Source organism: Vidua macroura, chromosome 12, assembly GCF_024509145.1.
Source record: "Vidua macroura isolate BioBank_ID:100142 chromosome 12, ASM2450914v1, whole genome shotgun sequence".
NCBI classification, from domain to species: domain Eukaryota; kingdom Metazoa; phylum Chordata; class Aves; order Passeriformes; family Viduidae; genus Vidua; species Vidua macroura.
Genome location: NC_071582.1, coordinates 6407070 through 6428392, shown reverse-complemented (window position 1 = coordinate 6428392; position 21323 = coordinate 6407070). Strand labels below are relative to the sequence as shown.

General features: G+C 42.3%; 1 protein-coding gene across 4 annotated transcripts in view; it reads right to left on the bottom strand.

The window, feature by feature from the left end:
• The window catches only part of LOC128813635 (nuclear receptor ROR-alpha), a 249576-nt gene that overhangs the window by 20852 nt on the left and 207401 nt on the right, over positions 1-21323 (bottom strand). For all 4 annotated transcript variants that reach the window (XM_053988924.1, XM_053988923.1, XM_053988926.1 and 1 more), the window contains 2 exons: positions 8638-8723; positions 610-751 (listed from right to left, as the gene is read on the bottom strand). In XM_053988924.1, coding sequence (XP_053844899.1) covers positions 610-751; positions 8638-8723 — 228 coding nt within the window. The remainder of the gene's footprint in view (positions 1-609; positions 752-8637; positions 8724-21323) is intronic.

Below are 21323 nucleotides of genomic sequence, written 5' to 3'. Positions count from 1 at the left end.
GTTCTGACTGAAATACATAAGCAACTGTTTGGCAGAGGAGGGCTTTCATCACTACTCAAGCTCCAATTTTGAGCTTAATATTTAACAGCACTGGAACATCTTTTCTTCAGAATTCTGTCTTTGAAAAAACACTGCATTACTTTTATCTTTGCATTTTTCCCATTATTCATTCTACACAAATTTAACTTCAGTCGATACTGGGAAGCAGCTCTGATTTGTACCCATGCACCAGGCAGTGCTACAGGAGGTCACTTAATCTGGAATGAATATATAGAGAAGGTATTAACATGAGACTAAAAAACTGCATCTTCAAGGAATGACCAGAGACAAAGCTCTTAACTGGGAACTATAATAGGTAAGTAGGAAAAAAGATAAATCCAAGAACTTTTACATGCCCTGATTTATATATATTTGAGTATACAGCAGCATCTAAAAACATACAGCATATAACACAGAAAAATATGAAGCAACATCTAAAACTCATGTGATGATCTCAACTATCAGGCCAATGCACAATTAGCATATAAATGCTGGTTTTTGGTTGACCATCCATCATACCACATGTTATGTTAGTTTTTTGCAGCCAGGCCCCGAGCTAGTAGCGCTTACCATCCCGAGACATCCCCACGGCAAGGCATTTCTGTAAGCGACAGTGCTGGCAGCGGTTCCGGCTGGTCCGGTCGATCAGACAGTTCTTCTGCCGGGGACACGAGTACGTGGCATTGCTCTGCTGACTCCTCCTAAAAAAGCCCTGCCATGCCATGGCAAAACACAAGTCAAGGAGCTGTTAACTGATGGAGCAAATGAAGACTCAGAAAGGTAGTGTACTTAGCAGAAAAGAAGTTCAAGTGCTCTACAGTCAACTAAAGGAAGTTAAAATTAAAGGTTTTGTTGTTTATTTTCCTCTCCTAGAAATAAACAAGAAACTAGCAAGAAAAGGTTCATTAAAAAAGCGTTGTAACACATAAAGGAATTACACTTTTTATTCACTGATTTTACAGATCCCATACTACATATGGTACACCAGCTCTTTCCAAATGAGTTAAAACTAATTACAGACCTTGATTTCCTATCTTTCCTGGGTTGGCACAGTTCTCCAAAATTGGGAGGATTCAACAGATACCACCTTGTTCTGCTCTCTGGAGTGACAGTGGCAGGCTGTGATGTTCAGCCTCACCAGTGTGTGTGTATGTGTTTAAAAATAAACAGCACAATGCTGAACAGTTTCTCCTACAAATAATTTCTTAACATGTTTTTTATAGATTCACAGAATCATTAAGATTGGAAAAGACCTTTAAGATCATCAAGTCCAAACATTATCCCAGCACCACTGTGTTCACCACTAAACCCCAACTGCCACGTCCACATGCCTTTCTAAACACTTCCAGGGATTGTGATGCCACCATTTCCATGGACAGCCTAATCCAATGCCTGCCCACCCTTTCAGTGAAATTTTTTTCCTAACATCCAAATGCAACTTGCCCTGCCACAACATGAGGCCATTTCCTTTTGTCCTGTTGCTGGCTCCATGGGAGAAGAGCCTGACCCCCACCTGGATCCATCTTCCTATCAGGGAGTTGTAGAAAGCAAGAAGGTCACACCTGAGCCTCCTCCAGATTAAATAACCTCAGCACCTTCAGCTGTTCCTTAAGAGACTTAAAACCAGTAACAGACCCTTGCCCTGCTCTGCTGCCTCTCTCTGGACACACTCCAGCCCCTCAATGTCACTTGTCATGAGGGGCCTAAAACTAGACACAGTGTCTGAGGTGCCTCACTGGTGCCCAGGACAGAGGGATGGTCACTGCACTGGTGCTGCTGTCACCTGTTGCTGCTATTGTGTGAGTTAGTTTGATGCTGACAGCCCAGGTTTTGTTCAACTCTGTGCAGGATTTGGATTCTTAAGAAGGGGAAAAGCTAAAACATGTTTTATGTATGATCTCTTTCCTGAGTAACCCCATCTCCAAAGAAAGCTGGAGCTGGGAGGTTACGCAGAGCTACAACTTTATTGTCTCCTCCAGAGAGGTGCGTGTCATTAACCACTCCGCAGCTGTTTGCTTTGAAGTCCGTTTCATGCTTTTGCCACAGACTGCCCAAACATAAGCTGCTGTGTGTGTAATACCTACTTCACAAGGATTCTGCATAGATGTAGTCATTCTAAAGAGGCATTTGAGAGCAGTGAGCACACTATTTTAGTTTTATGTTGCCACATAATGGATTAATTAACAGTGCTGCAAAGAAAATAGCTCCTTGGAAAGGCTGGGCACCTTTTAATTAAAGCTGGACTTTTACCAATTTGTTATTTACTCGAAGGTTTCATGCTGGAGTCCCTCGGCACATGCACAGATACTTGGTGAAGCAAACACAGGAAGGACTTCTCCATGACAAGTCTCAAGCAGTTAAGTAGTTCCATACAAACTGGCTGCAGACAGAAACATGGCAAAACACTGAGACAAAGCCCCTGCTCAGTCTTAGCAGGAAGACACCAGTCTTTGTTAATTACACTCCTTTTATTAAAGCTTTACTAGGGAAACATGGAATATTAAAAAAAAAGAAAGAAAGAAACTGAAGATGCTGTCTTTAATCCTGTTTTCCTGTACATAATTTCCTACCCTTTTTTCTGGTCTTTCTTTCTATATGACTGAACTTTCAACCACTTTTTTAATGTTTGTCAATAGATAATTGTCACCAAGACTGAAAGTATTGCACATATTGACTTCCAGTTGAATGCATTTCACCCTATAATAATAATTCAACCTGAAATACCATGGAAATGTCTACCATTCCAACATCACAAGTGATCCCTCTAGAGAAACCAGCTCTTGGGTAAGTAGATAGATTAATTTCCAGTGCTGGGAGCACTGTCAGTGGATCCTGTCACTCCAGTGTTCACCACTTAACTCCAAGTGCAAAGCCATTCACCAGAAAAACAGGATTAGGGATTGAGCTGACCAGTGACTGATCAAGGTTCTGCATCAGTCCCTGAAAATTTGAGTTCTCCAAGAACTCTTCTAGTTACACTGAATGACATGCTCATACATGACCTGCATGAAACCCTCTGCCACCTCTGAGATTCTGCAAGTCAGCCTAAACAATATGTGAAACCAACATGTCCCAATAACCTCAAGGATCCATATGTTTTCCTTTAGCTGAGATATATATATATATATATATATATATACACAGACACCGATTCTAAATTGCCACTTCAGCATATTTTATTAAGAATAGCCTTGTCAAGCTGAGGATTATTTTTAGTATTATAATGGAGAAAATACTGGCCTTTTTCCTTTTCCAGATTTTCCCTAGAGACACAGCTGCTCAATACATTTTAGTGTACAATATATCAGCTAAGTTACAGCTTGAAGCTAAATTTCCAGTAGAGCAGAAATGCCTGAACCCAGGCCTTTAAAAGCACTTGCACTTTACAAACCAGAGATAGAGTGCTTTTAAAAACAAACCCAAGAAAACATAAGCAGTAGGTAAAAGAAAGAAGAAACCTTGCCACAAACTTCAAAAACTAATGTAAACTTGTCCAGAGCTCAGAAACACAGGTAATCTGAGACTTGGGAATGAATTGGCAATGAAGGTCAAGTGAGGATTTTTTGTTCTACGGTGCTGTCATTTACTTGTGAGTTTTCTAAGCTTTCGGTGGTCCTTGGGCATTCACATCACTGTAAGACACATGGGGAAGCCCCTATTACAGGGAGCCTTCTGTAAGTACCTACAGCTTCTTTCTAGGCTTTTTCTCTCCTTTATTAAAAGGAGAACGCTCTATTCTGTTGTTCTATTCCCTCTCTTTTGCCAGAGGCACAGAGCTGGCTATAATTTTTCCACCAGGAAGGAGGAGGTGGATGCATCCTTGGTACACGTGTATATGTTCAAGCCTTATGCAAGCCAGCCCAGGTCACATGCTTTTTATTGCATGCATGTTTACAAACATTATTTCATGTGACCTAATGGGCCAAGGCAGAGCCACCCCTCCCGATCAAGCACAGAGACAAAGCCGGTGCTGCACTGAAGCAGCCCCAGTGTCGGAGCACTCTGGTCCATGGCACTCTTAGGCCAAGTCTCAGCTCCTCCTGATGTCAGCACAAAGATCCAGCCCCAGCCACTGAACTCTGCACATTGCCTTTTCCTGCAGATGGATCCTCTTGGTGCCAGAAGAAGAGCAGAGCACGGAACAAGCCACAGCTTGATCCCTGTGTTTCAGACTCCTATTTATACCAACACAGTCTATGGGTGTTTGTTCGCTGCCACAAAATCAGGTTTGGGGAAAAAAGTGCACAGGAACTTTTCATCTGCAAGTCAGTTGGAATAACAACTTCTTAAAAAAAGGACTTTGAAATGTAAATAGCAATTTTTGCAAAGTCTATTAATAGTTTCAGTGACTCCTCTGCTCAGCATTGGAGATGTTGGTGTCTGAGCCAGTTGTGCTTCCCCCGTGTCCCAAATGGCACCACACACGCTCCCTCTGCACCACGCATGGGCTGAAACGCTGAGCTCATGTTTGGTCTTTTGACAAATTTTCATTTAATGAATTGATTCCTACAGTTCATTAACATACCCACTTCCACTTCTGTATACACATATGTCTTAATTAGCTGCTCATTGGCTGTTTAATTACAAGAAAACAGCTGACAGCTGCCTTGCTGCATCCTAATGGCAGACGTTTTGGAATGACTGTATGCGAGCCTGTGACAACAAAGGCTTATTCATAATCCCATGATTTATGGCTAATACTTAAAGACTTCCATGTATCATTAAGTTTTGCAATATTCTGAGCAATTAACAATTAGTTGGGGGGGAGTAATTCTTTTACTGTTTTCTGAAGCAAACCAACACAAATTTTCTTCAAAGAAACATCAGAAAAATACACTGCAATACAAAAGGCAGGCAAACAAACATTCAAATTGGATTTTAACCCTTTTATGACCACCAGCACATATTTTAGTTGTAATGGGAGGAGAATGCTCTGACAATATTGTTTAATAAACTGTGTTAATAAAAGATTTGGTAACAAAGTCATAGTGTCACTGAAAACAGCAAAACCAGTCAGTTTTACATAATAATGACGACAGGAGTGAGCTTGTGTTTGTCAACAAATGGAAGCAAGATGGGCAGGGACAGCACACCAACTATTATTTCCTGAAGTAAAGAACTCTCCTTTGCAGTTACAATGAACAAGATCACCTGAAGTCTTAGAAGACACAAGAGACAAAAGCCAGTACTGATTAACCTCTGAAAGCATCTGAAATGCCCAGAAATGCCCTGCATGAGGGTTTTTGTTAGACCAGCTACCATGTAGTCAGGTAAAGAGAGGGACTGCTACTGCACTGGTGGGTCAGCTGGGCATGAACTGTTGACAGCAAAACCAAGTAACTGCACCTGCAAATTAAATTATATAGTTCATTGTATGACAATGTGGAACTGAATTCAACTTTCAGCTAGGAGAATAGAACATGGATGTATACAAAGCACTTTCCTTTCCCAGCATGGTCCTTCCTACAGCATAAAAGGTTGTTAAGAAATGGTTGAGTGAAGTGCCTCACACAGGTACCAGTTTTGTCAGTAGTGCTCCTGCAACTACCCTCTCTTAAAACATTTATTTTATTTGTAATAAGGCACAGAAGACCTCCTAGATAAAGTATAAAATACAACCTGGCTAAAACCTCAAATGTTCAGTTGAGGAGGAGATGACGAAGGGGTGTTAAATTTTACTTTTTTAAAGGCAGATTCAAAGTACTCAATGCCTTTGCAAAACAGCGCCACTAACTTCATTAGAACAGTCAGCAACATCATAGCAAGGGAGGAAATGAAAACTTCCCAAGACACACTAATGGGTTTTACTACAAATCTTCAAGTTTAGTTATGTGAAATGCAATGTAACAGCTCAACCTGGTCAGAACACTTTCAACTCTGTGAAATGCAAGGGTTGCAAAGCGGCAGAAGAGCAACGGGATCAGCAAAAGTCAATCTGACAAGAACTGGTCTGTGATTCCATCTGTGATACAGATTAGGTTTTGAATAAACTGTATTTCTGCTGTTTATCAGTATTTACAGAGTAACATTTAAGGTACCATTAGGATTAAGTAACATTAAAGTTCACACCAAACTGGAGTGAAACCAGTCCAAGCTGAAAACATCCAACTTTGCTGTGGCTGTTGCTGCCTGTAGATCATTCCTGACAGGCTTGGCTTGAGGGCAGCAGCACAGCTGTTCCCTTCTGCCAGCCACAGCCCTGCTCCTGCCATCTGATGCACACAGGTGGGTTTGTGGCACCTGTGCAGAAGTCACAGTCACTCCACTGACTTCTCTGGGAATGTGCAGGACACTGGCTGCAGGAGCCAAGGTACAGAACTGGGAATGAGCTCTTTGTAGCCAGGTACTTTTTACAAAGGAAGCTTTAGCATAACATGAAGAGCAACATAAGCATGCTCAAACCTGCAGCAGTCACAGCCACAGAAAAGCTGGGAAAAGAAAACCATACCAATCCACACCTGGCTGCTTTGGAAGAAGCCAAGCTATGCCAACCTTTTCACCAGCCAAAATAGTTCTGTTGGGTGAGACTTTGTTGACAGTACCGTGGAAGAGTGTAGCAGAAGAATCCAGAGCATCCAGAATCCACAGCAGGTCATTTCAAATGCTGCCTAGGCCACGATCATGTAAACTCTTCCTGTGACTAATGCCCACTAGCAGTGCTCCAGCCTGTCACTACTTGCACGTCATCTGGGCTCTGGCACTAAAGAAGACCGAGCTTCTTTAGGAGTGAGCTTCTCAAAGGAACATAACTTGGTTAACTAAGTTGATATTAATTGGCTTTAAAATTCTGTCTGAAGTTGTATGGCTACAAAACTTCACTGTGCTCCTTCAAGAGGAGGAGAAAATGCCTAAACCATTCGATGGGCCACTTTTACTTCTCACCTTCTGCCTTCAAGGTTCAAGCGGGTTTCAGTGTGCTGAACACCCCTGCCTGCTTGCCCTCCCTTTTGCCCTTCTCACCAGCTGACCCTTCTGGTGAAATTCTCAAAAGCAGAGGATTGCACAGAGCTCCAAGAGAACTTGATTTATACAGCACTAGAAGGGAAATAATTTGTTCTAAAACATAGTATACTGCACACACATTTCTCACTAAGTGCATGAAGATGAAGGAAGGAAAACACAGCTGGCAGCTTCCCTGTCCTTGGGCTCCTGCTCTGCAAGAAGCCCCATGTGGGGAGGCCCAGCTCAGCATCAGCACCATGTTAACCCTGCTGTGTCTGCACTCAGGTTTGGATGTCATGGATCTCTCTCCCAGGTACTCTGGTCCCAGACCATCTAAAGATTAAAGAGCTCTCAAACCCTGAACATAACTTGATCCTTGATAAGACAATCAAACAGCAGAATTCTCACAACAAATGTCTGCACTTCACACAGCTGAAATTTGACAAAGACTGCTTAACAACATAAAAGTCACCACTCTGTTATCAATGCATTTTTAGTGCATTCCTTGCATTTTCCATAGCAACAGCAGTCAGAAAGGGCAGAAGGTGCTGTTCCCATATCATTCCAAGATTCTTAATTTAGTTTTTTGTTCCTTCATTGTTACCAATACTTCCACAAGACTGAGGGGATGTGTTAATGAAAACACAAAAATCTTCCTGGGAAAAACACAAAAGAGACCTTTATAATGTGAATGCAAGGAAGTTACTTTTTGAAGATGGGTTGTAGTCTCAAGCAGGTCAGGAAAGCAGACTAAAAACTATAATAATCATCAACTCTTCACACCTCAAGTATAGATTAAGAGGAGAAAACATCAGTATGGGATTGCAACATACATCCATGAAGACAGCAACAAGCCAGAGCATGCTGTGCACACTGTGTCACCCCAAGCCAGCGCTGTAATTCTGCACTAGAGATCAAAAGGAGTGATCAGCTTCACTCTTGCCTGGTGTTGGCACTGTCCAGTTTAATTCCTGGTTGTGACAGATGCACGGAACAAAACATAAATGCTTCTAGTGCAATCCTGGTTCACTAGATTTACCAAAGGTACAACTCCAGGAAAAACTTCAAAGCCTAAACCTTCCACAGCACTGATTGCACTGCAAGGAACAGGCAGTGGTCTCAGCAATATCTGAGCATGCTGAACACCAGGAGCAAATGCTTCTGTGAAACACCATCTCCCCTGCCAAACAGAAGAGGTTTGTAACTGCAGCAGTGTGCAAAGAAAACAGAGGGGAGAGTTCTCACCTATTTCAGCAGAGCTTCTTAGCAATTTACAGAGCAAAACCAGACAGGGAGATTCAAGAAAGCCAGACTCGTGCTCCCTCAGCTGAATGCACTGAGTAGGCTCTTGGTGGTGTGCTTGAAGCAGATCATCTCTCTGTACCTCTTCTGTTTATGCAGAGAGAGACAATGCACAGGACACCTAGCACAACTGTGTGATTTTGAGGATTGTCCTAAAATCTGCAGCAGTGTAATTGTGTGTGTGTGTCATGGAAACATCCTATTTAAAGTCCAAATAAAACCAGTACTTCAGAATCCCCAACTATTTTATATTCAACTTAATAGAGCAATGCTTGCTCTTTAAAAAAAGAAGGAAAATTATCACTATCAAAAGGCTAAATGCTTCTTTTCAGACTTAATATTTTAGAAGCTTACCTTGCAGCCTTCACATGTAATGACACCATAATGGATTCCTGATGATTTGTCTCCACAGATCTTGCATGGAATAATTTCAATTTGAGCTGCAACAGAAGCACGCAACCAGTTAATTACATTTTCTTTTAAACACCTTATAAAAGCATTCCCTGATCAGCATTTGTACAGTGAAAACTAATAACCTGCTAAACATTATACTGCATTAACTATTCATTGCTGAACTGCAAGGATCCCCTAGAGCTTTGGACTAAATTATGGCTGCTCGTTATATAATAGCTTTTGGGTTATTAAAATGGGTCATTTGAGAAGGTGTTTAAGAACCCACAAGAAGGCTAGAATCAGCATTTCAAAGCCAAAAAGAACAGGAGAGTTCACATTTTGGCCAAAGAGCTAAGATGACACTAGAAAGGTTTCTTCCAACTGTATTCATGCAAGACCATAGCAGGTAATTTTAAAGCTTGCCCTGCCTGGAAGCAAATGCACCACCTTCACCACAGCCACCAACATCCACCCAGCTCACACGACTGGCCAACCCTAAGAGATGTTACAAGGTGAAAAGCAACCCCATTTTGCATGAGCAGTCCAAAACTTACCTATCTGAATTGAAAGGGAATTATTGATAGCTATTTGTGTATTATCTACCACAGAACAAACAAGGCAGGAAAACAGCAGCACTCAGTTTACTAAAACCAGAGGAGTAGGCAGTCTGGAAAATGCCATTCTGTTATAAAGCATGAAAGCCCTGATAAATATAATTGCATACATATAAACCCTCCCACTGAATTCAGTTTGGTGTGTGACTATCTCTAAATCGAGCACCTTCCCATGTAAATACATGGGCCCAAGAAGGGACTCCTGCATGCTCAGGGACACCTCTCAGCTGCTTCTGGAGTACGTGGCTGCAGTTGTTCTGCTGGCAAGTTTGGACAGACTGTGCAGGCAGTGCTTTAGTGATCAAACAGCAGCAGGGCACACATCACACGTGCTTGGTGGTGCTCACAAACACAGGCCACACACAGGTGGGTGACTGAAATCCCAGGAAAGCCCCTGCTCTGTTGCAGTGTGTTAGGATGAAGCTGCATCAGTTTTCTGGAAAGGGCTTAGTTGGAACAGTACAAGTGCAACTCTTGCTGTGCCTGAAACTGTGACACATTAACAAGTGCTGTTCACCTCCTTGATGAGCTCAAATCCATTCTCAAGCTGCCTATTTAAGAGAGCTCCTCTTTCATCTAATTTATGGCTATCCAGTCTGTGACAACACACAAAATCACATTTAATACTACTGTCTTACACCTCATTGGCTTAACTTCAGCTCTACTCTGCTCTCAAAAGGTCACGTCCACTCTAAAAACATTGTATTTTGCATGCCAATGAATCCCTAACTGCTGCTTATTATTAATCAAGAATCATCTTGCAGTGCTACCATGCGCTCCATTCCACTGCAGCACGACACAGCTCAGGATCTGGCTCAAAGCATAAGATAATTATAAAGCAGAAGCCCAGAAGACTTGCAGCACAGCACCAACTGTGCTAAAATACCCCTTCAAAATATTCTCCAGGTGACATCAAATGCAACAATGCTTGCCCTGAGCAGCACCCAAATGGGACTTATTTGCTCCTGGGAACCCAAGAGCAGCTAAAATACTCTGCTGGGGAAGGCTACAGGGCTTTTGCCAGGCAGTTCTGTATCAGCAGCTTTCCAAGTAGTCCCATAGAGCAGGACACCACTGGTATCTGCCTCCACCGTAAGGATCTTGGCATTCCTGACCTTCAAACCCCACCATCCCTGCAGCGATAAAATAACAGGCTGAAATTAAGAGGTCTGTTTAGAGCACTTAAGGAAGGAAATATTTCTTCCCCAAAAATGGTTTTAATTTCACTTTGCTTTCAGCTAACACATTAAACACAATAGAGCAGGAAGTGAACTAATAAAAGGGAAAAAATAATGCATGTGCTGTTTCATTAATGTGCTACATTAATTATTACTGGAGCCTCCTATGTTTATGAGCTTGTAGCAGAAAGGGTGGCATAACCCCTCCTTTCACATCAACAAACTGGAGAACAGATTGAAATTCACAGAAACTCAGAATTTGTATCATGTGCAGTCCAAATTCAGAGAGCAATCCTGTGGGCAAATTCCAGAATAGCTCTACCAAATCCCAGTTGTGCCTTTTCAACATATGATTATTTTTCTCCTCTGCTGCAGTGAACCAGCAGCCTTCTGCAGCTCCTTGGACAGGGTAGTGACAAGGCTTATCTCCACAGCTACATGGCAACGTATTTTTTACATTTCACTTTCATATACATAATTACTGCCTTATTTTGAATAGGTATGATATAATTGGATCTAGTTTATCTACAATCAGCAGCATGTTAGTTAAATCACCCATGAAGCCTGTCTATGCACTCCCTATTTCTTAAGCAACAGGACATTTGCAGAGCATTTCTGAAGGAATGTAACATGCCTTCAAAGTGATGGCCTAAAGCTAGGTTAGTAATAGTCTAAAAGGTGCCATAATCAGTCCCAAATACATTTTCCAGGGTGCTTTGCTGGTATAAGAGAATCTCCACAGATTCACAGGCTCCAGCTGTGCTAGCATTTGCCCAACATCATTTTTATGAGTGCTGGCACCAAATCAGGTATAGTTTTAGAATTCCCAATTTCCTCAAATTTACATCTTCAAGGTACTTACTTTCAATTAGGCACACAGCATTTAAAACTGCAACTTACTGCTGCACTCTGAGATGCAGGACAATGGGATGAATCTCAGAAGCACAAATCGCTGGGGACTGCCACAACCAATTGTAGTACAAATTAATGCACAGAGAGATCAGATCAATTACTGCTCCACGTGGTGCCTGTGCAAATCAACTCATTGAAATGGAACCCCTGTCACAGGTTCACACACTTCCCATACAGCATGAAAGGACTTAAGATACTTTAAATTTACTAAATGCAAATTGCCTGTGCCAAGATTATGCATTTTTTCTTACAAGGGTGAAAATATTTTCCCCACTTTTAACTTTGACATGCAAATATGTACTTGCTAAAACCTTGTTCTTATGCAAACAAGGCAGGTGGGAAATATTTTTACATGTCAAGAATATGTTCCGACTTGGTTTCTCACATTCCCAGAGTTACTTAAACCTTCCTACTGTGCTCAAATTAATTGTGCCTGCTCTCTGCTTACATTTATTTATATGGTATATTTTTCAAGATTACATAAAATACTCTAATTCATGCTTTAGACTAGAATTAGCCTAAATTACAGTTTACAATTTCTGTCTCCTGGGGTGGTGCTCAGGCTGATTCAGGCTGGTTCATGCATGAGCAAATTATTTCTTAAATATGAACTGCAGAAAAAAAGAAACTCTTGTGGTTGCTTAGGAACCGCCACAGATACCCAGGTGACAGATGTAGTTTGTACTCCCAGATTAAAGGCCTAAGACTCTTTCACACCCTGAAATAACAGTGCTCCACAATCCTACCAAGGCTGTCCTGTGCCAAAGGCAGCAAAGAGGAGGAATAAAGGCCCAAACAAACCACCAAGAGCAACAAATGGAAGCTCGAGCACCGAGACCTACCACCAAACAAGATGCTCTGAAAGGGCTCCTGAGAGAAAGATGGGACCTTCCAAGGGTGGAGGCAGCAATCCCTACAAACTGATGTCAAACAAGCTCATCTCCATAGCAAAGGGCCTCTGCCATCCACCAACACCCCTCAGTTCATGTGCCTTCAACTTGGAGCTGTTCCTATCACCAGACTGCCTGGTCACTGTCCTGCTGTAATGCCAGACGTGCTTCCAGAAAAAGAGTGTGGACCCTGATCTGCTCAAAATCAGTCTGAACAGGAACTTGAAGCCAAGTATTATAGGGGAAAAAAAGCCAGTGTTTTTCCTCCTGAACATTTATTCTTCCTCCATCCACTGTGTCTTCATACAGCAACTGTCTGAGGTAGCTCTGGCATGCTTAAATAACACCACTGCCTCCACCTAATTCCTAGTGAACATGCCAGCAGCCAGCCAGTGAGAGCACTCAATGACATCTTCTGCTGGAACAGGAGAATACGCCTTATTCCCTCCTGCTCCAGGAGAGTTTGTTCCCCAAACCCAGAACAGTTTCACTGGGTTTGCCTGCCTTTTCCAAGTTCCCTCCCCCAGCCAAACCCCCTAGACAGCCTCTCCCTTTTAATTAATTCCCACATCATGAAATGTTACTTTATTCCTTGTCCAGTTTTTTCAGTAGACAAGTAAGAAAATGTAATTCTGTATCTGTAAGGGAATGCACTGTACAATTCATCATAATCTTTGATTTCTCTCTAACTCTCTGGGCAGACAGATCAGGGCAAGAGCCTGTACAGCAAAGCAAAGCACAGGTCACCTTTCTCCCCAGTTCTGTCACTTAAACAGAAACACACAGAGCCTCAGCACAGGAAAGTGCGTTACCAGTTCACCTTGAAGAACACACTTTTTAAAAGAAAAAAAATTGTTTTCCAAAGACAGGAGTTTTTTCCTCTCCATTAACATTTGTGAATAAAATACTTGTTTCTAATTAATTAATTGTCCTGGGGTAGAAAAAGGATTTTTCCTTCCCTCCTTCTGCTTTCACACTGTTATTTTAAAATTGTACATGCACACAAATAACAATTTTTCCTGATTCACAACAGGTAGGAAACCTCAGATTTAGTATCCTGGGAAGGGCTCTTCAGTGAATGCAAAAATTGGTCCCGTGTCTGCCTTTTACGGGAGATCCACCCAGCTGACCTGGGTGATCTAGAAAGTTGGGTAATTAATGAAGTTAATTGTCTTGTTTGCTCTAGAGTGAAGGCAGGAAGAGAGGAAAGGAAGGAAGAGAGAAAGAGAAAGCAAGAAGGAAAAAGAGCATATGATTCATCTTATTCATAACAAACAACACGAACCCTTGAGTGGAGAAGCCTCCTCTTCACTAAGTGAAGGAATTTAATGATATTTTAATTACAAGCCTAACTTTTAGAAGGTGAAAGTCAGGTAAATCCCACTACATCTTACTATTTTTTAATTTAAAAATTAGCATTTTCTGGAAAGGAAAGCCTGTGCAGAAGGTGCTCCCTTCTCCCAGGGTCCATGGGCTCCCAGCTGCCTGGCACCACCGACACACGAGCACTTCTGAGCAGCTGTGGCCACAGCTCCCAAGGCAGCCAAATGCAGAAGTTCCAGGGATACACTCCTGCACTCAGCATGGACAGACTCAAGCACATGCTGCTGGCTCTGCCAGACCAGTCTCTACTCCTTAAAGCCTCTGTGGGCACTGTGCATCCTCCTCACATGCACGGCTCTCCAGGGAAAGCATCCCCAGCTGAGCACAGCTGCCCGCTGAGCTGGGACCTGCCCAAGGCTCCAGGGGGCACAGACAGCAGGCAGGGCTGCAGCTGGGACTCCTGGGGCTCAGGAGCAGTCCATCCCCTGGCTGCAGCAACCCTGCCGAGGAGCCCTTTCCCTGCATGTGGCTCACCTGTGCCCAGCCTCTCTGGGTGTGCACGGTTTGCAGCTAATTCAGAAGGGCTCTGCAATGAACATGACACAAACAAATTGGGCCAACCTGCTTCTAGAGGGATGCAGCTTGTGCCAGACATCCCTGCTAGTGCTGTTTGTAAGTATATTGATTAAATTAGGAGGCATACATATTCAGTGACATATTCATCCATATTCATTGGCTCAAACAAGGGTACTGCATGTAATGTGGTATTTAAAGCAACATGATATCTGATCACAAACTGAATTAACACGGAATGATTTTACTATATAATATTCTAATCTTCCTGCATTTTCAGCTTCATTACCTAAATAATTTGCTCTGTCATGTACCCTAAGTAATTTGAGCTGGCTGCAAATTACTCGCCTCAGAACACCTGCAGCTTCCAAAGGCTGCAGTTCCACCGAACCGAGCACTGGTGGCAGCACAGCTCTGCCCACCCCATCCTTGTACTCTGTGAAGTGACCATTTGTCTCACACAGCCTGAACACTGAACATCCCCCCAGGGTGCTTCTGGCGATGTGGGTGCTTGGGAGACATCCGAGGCGATTCTAGAACACACGGCAAGTGTTTGATCAAGAGCCTGCTCACGCCTTGTGTGAACGTGTGCTTACTCCATACACGATCCCCACCACAAAGACATTTTGAGCAGGCCTCACTGGAGGCTGCAGTGACAGACCTGGCAACAAATAGCTCAGAAGAACTACCAAAAGAGATCTGTGTCTCATGGCTGGATTTTTCTGGGGTTCAGTAAGGTTGAAATTCCAGCAGAAGCCTTCCCAGCACATGGGATATTCTTTGCCTCTTTCTCTCTGTTACAAATTCTCTTCCCTACAGCTGAGCTCGGCTGCACATTGTCCCTCAGGGGGGTATCAGGTGGGGAACTTGCTCAGATTTTCAATTTTCACATCTTTGGAACCACTGATGCTCTCAAGCTTGGCTGAAATGTTTTGGAAATGGGGAGGACTGGGGCTATGGGCAGAAAAGCAGACAAACACAAACAACCTTTCCAAGCCTTGTTTCCTTAGGAAATCACACTGGTAATAAAATAAATACTGAGGTTATACTGGTACAAATCCTTTGAAGTCTGTGGGTGTGATGGGTGGAGTAGAAACAAACATGGCCACCAAAGTATTAATTAAAAGTAAAGTTTGAGCAACACCTCAAACACACAAGGCAGAAATGCTGCAATGCCGAGACGAGCTCTGTGGGCCTGGGCACATCTGGATCCCTCAGCAGGTCACTGACCCTGCTCAGCATTCCCAAATGCTGCAAACATCCATACTGAAGGAGATACAGGATAAGTAGCATAGCACCATGTGAGCACTTCTGGGGCCTGGAAGACTGACTTTGAGGGATCAATATAAATTCCTTCAACATCTGTTTGATTTGGGCACATGGAAGGGAACAGTGCAGTAAGAGCTCATATTCCCATGCCAGGATCACTGATGTTCAGGGTTACTGTTTTCCTTTAAGCCACACAAAATTTTACTGACACATACTTTAATTTAAAGAACTAGAGCTTTGCTATTACATGAAGCACTGGCTTCAACAAAGACATCTGAATGCCTAATGAAAGAAGGCAACATGGAAAATAGTTTGGGTTTTCTAAAAGGCAAAACTGTTTCAGTGAAGTTGTTGCGGTGAGGTCTCTATTTTTAATGTTATATTCAAATAGGAAATAGCTGTAAACCCTTAATATCATAATATCACCATAATATTCTAAATTCCTATAAAGAAATATCAAAATGATGTCCCTACACAAACAATGTAGGGCTTCTGCAAGTGTTCAGGAACACAAGCTAAAAACTGATCTAGGGTTTTTAGAGGAACTCAGATTATGTTTGCTCCCTCTTGTTCACGAGTACAACGCTGTATGATTCTAACGTCCTTCTGTATAACACTCATATCTCTCCACTATCTTGTCCTTATCCACCCAAAAATATTCTCACTCTCCTGACTGAGTAATGAATGCAGCTGAAAGTGAAACGATTTGATTTTCCTTGTTGAAGGAATGACAGGTAGAGACAACTGCAGCTTGGGACTCCAGCCATGTTATTAAACCAGACCACACTGCAACATCAAACCACTGAAGTCAAAGCCTGGGCTCAACCCGAACAGCCAGGCCTGCCACATCCACAGGGGTTCTGCTGTCCAGGAGCACAGATGAGCAGTTCTTGGGACAGTCGATCCCTTGGTACATCTGGGGCACACAATCGGCATCTTCCCATTCCGTGAAATCTACGGAGTTCCCAAAGCTCCAGCTGTGTCACTGCTTCCATGAACTTACACACAAATAATGAAGATGGCAGAAATGTACCCCAAGAGATGTACAATTGCAACAGCTTCTTCTGGGGGTTCCCTTTTGTCCCTCACCAGGCACAACAAACGGACCCAGTAACAACACATAGCAAGCAAACATTGAAGACTGATACTTTTCACATGGTCAGAACAGACTTCCAAATTTCATACAACACCAGTTGGTTTCTGCCCCCTTTTGGCTTCTCGCTTTCTTGGTGCTCAGGTGCTTATGAATAAACACTTGATTTTTTAAGGATAAATATTTGCCTCTTCTTCTCTGGTTGCAAATTAACAGGAGTTACACTGGCTATGATGAACACAGCTTGTGGCATAACTAATTTCACCAGGCTAGATGGAATTCTTGTTAAATAAAGCAATTCAGAAAAAGTTTTTGATAAGAAAACACAGTGACACTGAAATAATGTGATTCTCTAATGAAATATAGTATAGTTTTAATCATAGCTCTGAACTGCATGTCAAGAAAGAGGTGCTACAGAGACTGTAATCTCCCTAGTGCTGCTATGCTGTGAGCATGGGGATGCTAGCTGCTGTTTCATTTCCTCTATCTATGTAAGCAGCATAATCACCCCTTATCTTTACCTCTAGCTACTTCAGATGACTGGTACTTACTGCCAGATCTTGGGTTTCGGTCTTATGATCCCAGGGACCGTGAGCAGAGCTCCAGCCCCACAAATCTGATGTGTTCTGCACTGCTGAGAGAGAAGCTGCTACAGAGCTGTACAAGAGGAGTGCTGGTGGCCTGACTTCTATTACTTTGCTTTTTTACTTTCAAAAACAAAGCTTGCAGGTCTAATGACACAGATACAAAACATTTCTCTTGATAATATGACAAAATACCAGTTTTAGGAGCAACATAGGTGTGAGCTATTATCACAGGAACTGCCAGCACTGACTTTTGCTACTCTGAAGTGCTACTGCATTTATCCAGTAAGCAGCAAGCTGGGGTTTGTGTCAATCATGTTTGTTTTTACAGGATTCTAGAGTTTGCTCATCTTTTGACATTTTTAATTTCTTCCTACAGATGATTCCTAACCTGGAGCAGGTGTCAAGACAAACACCTGCAGCAGAGCACAAGGACACTTCTACTGTGATCCAGCCTGTACCACTGTGCCACCCAAACCAGCCAGTGCATACGGTCTGTCAAATGAAAAATGACATGGAGAATGAGCTGGGAGCCAACACGTGTGTGCACCTCGAGGCAGTCAAAGTGGCCTTGAATGCTCAATCACACTGAGGTTTCTTGTAGTCTTTGTCACTTACTGTTCTCTTGCATTGGGAAAACCAAATTTACACCAACTTCTCCTTCCTGGTGTCTGTATGCTGGTCTTTCATTATCTACCACTAATGGAGAGGAAAACAAGAAGTGAAATCTGCAGGAGAATAGGATTAATTTATTTGCTGGAGTTAATTAGACAATACTAAATGAATTCTCCCCCTTTCCTTCAAAAAAGAAACCTGTACTGAAAAGCTTAAATGTATTTGTACTTCTGCCCCATTTCCTAAATCTCTGCAAGACTTAAAGACTGAAATAAAGTCTTGAAGAAATGTAGCATTTTACAGAGAAAAGTCTGAATTACTGTAACATTTTATTCAGATTAATGCACAGATCCCCCATTTGATGTCATTTTCTACTTTCAAGTGTTGGACCTGGTCTTCTGAAGACTGGAATTTGTTAACTCCAACACTGTTCTCCCACCTTCTCTTCCTCTAATTAACTGCACTGGCTTAGCAGAAAATCTGGCATTTCTGTTTATTTGCTCGTAGTAGGAAAACAAAGAACTTATCAACCACTCACCAATGTTAAGCAGCACTTCAGCAAGTCAGCTACAACACAGCTATCACAGCTCAACAAGCTCTACCTGAATTAGTTCTCCTAGGCTGCAAGCAGCCCTAAATGACCAATTTTCAGAAGGGAATCATTCTGGCCCTATGTCCTAGGGCAGAGTTCCGTACGCAGGAGCGCAAGAGGCGCTCAGCTGGTACTGGAATTACAGCAGCACTCGATAAGGAAAGGTCTTGTAGAACAGCTGTAAAGAAGGTCTGACCTCCTTCTATACAACATGAAAGCTCCATCAGTGGATTTGTTAAGAAGCTACACACACTTGCGCTATCCATTTACAAAACTGCATCTCAGTTCAGTGATCATATCAGACTGCCTACCAGAACAGACCAGACGACAGCCACAGGTACCTGGTTAAAAAAATTAACAAGGAAACAACAAAACCCAACCAACCATGCAGACCTGACAAAAAACAATCATTTGCAACATAGTGTAAAAATTATTTACAATTTCAACTATACTCTTTGCAAGGTGACAGGCCCAGAACCTGAGGGAACTGCAACGATCCTACAGCACCAGCTGGCTGTGGGTGGGTACCGCTGCAGCCTCACCACTTGTACAAACGTGCACGGAGCTTTCAGACCAAGCACTAACAATTCCTGACACGACTCCTTAGAAGGCTGTCTCTGATTAGCAACCCATCCCCACCACAAGACCTCCATCACAATGCCCACGATGCTTTCCTTGGTACTTTCCATTCGGCCAAGTCAAGTTCCACTTTAACAGCTCATTCCTTGGAGAGAGAAGGGCAGTTTGGGAAGAGGAATATGGAACTAACTCAGAAGAGGTGACAAAGCAGTGGAAAGCTAGAAAGTGTCCTTTCACAGTGTTTGCCATGATTCAGCCTTGTCCTGCTTTTTTACTGGGCTGAATGAATTTTATAAAGGGTTTGACCTCTGCAGAAACGGCAGGATCTGTCACTGTGCATGGAGAAATGGGACTCTGCACAATTAAGTAAAGTCAGAAAAACATGGCTGGTGCAGAAACCACATCCCTACAAGAGAGCTGCACTTTGATGAAAAACCACTCAAAACCTGAATTTAATTCTAGAAGAAAAAAGTTGCAGGGAAAAAAAAAAAAAGTGTTTCACCCAGACTAGAAACTCTATCATTCTGATGTGACTACATATGCATTTTTAAGGTATTTTCTTTTTCTTTTTGGCTGTACATGAATTTGATGTCATTAAAAAGGCTTCCTTTGATGCTGTATGCCAAGTAGAATCATTAGTTTGTCACAAAGGTGCACTCTAAATGTCTAGTTCAAATTTTCATTTTTGGATGATTCATCTAAAAGATGAACAATAACAACCAAAACCAACTCCAGAAGTCTAAACAGTAAAAACCCTTTGAGCTGCACTCACTCATTTATTAACTCCCTCCAACACCTCCTTCCTGGATTCATCACCCAGCAGCCAATACTGAGTGTGATTTCTTCAACTCCAACTGTGATTTATGGCAATTGCAAGCAAATCACAACCAGATTCCCCCAAACCTTACACAAGAGGATCTCCTCAAGTCCATATTCTGCATCTTTCTAGCCTGACACTGATCACTTGTTTTTAATACAAAGATGTATTCCACTATGAGTATTTCCAGTATATGTGGGTGGGTGGTTTTGTCACAGCTCCTCTCGTGAGTCCTCTGCAGGGATCATCAGAGGATGAGTGAAACTGATGGACACTAGAAGAAGCCACATCCTTGGCTACTCCTCTAGGTTTTGAAGGGGGAGCACAAAATAGATTAACTATACCCATGTTCCCTCAATTCCAAAGAAAATATTACTGAAGTTCATGACCAAGCAGTGGTTTACAGCTGATAAGTGTTTCCTGATACATATTAAGGCACCAGCAAATACATTAGATATTTAAGAGAGTCATAGCCTTTTTTTTTATGACAGAAGGTCAAATCTCTGCTGAACAAATATACTTGTTTTTCTCTCTAAGAAAGACACTTAATTCAGCCCCTGCCCCACCTCAGAGGGAGCAATATTAGTGTCTATGTGGGATCAGAAGGATTCCTCAGATGTTCTCCTGGAAAAGGGCACAGGAAGAAAACACTATGACCCACCCCCAAAAACTGCACCAGGGAGAACATACAAGATGCTATCACTGGAGATGGAAATCTTATGGGCTTTGACTTACAACAAAATAAATGCATCATCAGTCTATCAAACAGCTTCAGAAACATTTCTGTCACAGAGAAAGCTTTATTCCCAAACATTTCCTTCAAACCATACATTACAGTGACGTCCCCCACCAACTATGCTCACGCTATCTCCCTGGACTTAGCTCTGTTTCTCAGCCTCTTTACACCCTCATGATGTCTATATATGATCTACTCAGTGTCTGAAAACCATCTTCATTTCATGACAAGGATCATGAAAGAAAAAAATGCAGCTGCCCACAAAAACGTTTTAGAAAATTACAAGCTTGTGGAAAGAAGAAGTCTAGCAAAAGCTCTTCCTTTGCCACAATCAGATTAGGTGCTACGACCTTCATTAAAACCCTTTCTGCCTTCTCATTTCATAGAGTTTAATTTCCTGCCTCTTGATGATTAAACCAACTGAAAGGTAGTAGATAAAGCAAGTTGGCTTGCTGTTTCAAACAGATATATTAATGCTTTACGTTTAAAAAGCTTTCAAAGTGTCTTCAGAGGCTGATTAACAAACACCATACATAAACCCACGTCTGAGGTCAGACTCTGGCAGCAGATATGTGACTGAAACTTACTCCAACAGCTCTATTCAAGGCACAGAATACCTCCACTGCATACATTAAGGGAGCTTAAAGTTAAGCTTCACATATTTAAACACTAACAAAGTCTACTTAATGGCAGTCTTCAAAATGACAGTGGCCTCCTAATCTGCTGCAGATAAAGAAGTGCCAAGATTAATGATTACATAAGTGCATCTCAGAGCCCAGAAACAATAATCAGCTCTTCTGTTGTTATTTGTGTACAAAGGCTATTAGAGTCATCTGACATTCCAAAATCCAATTTAAAGTTGTTAAACCCCT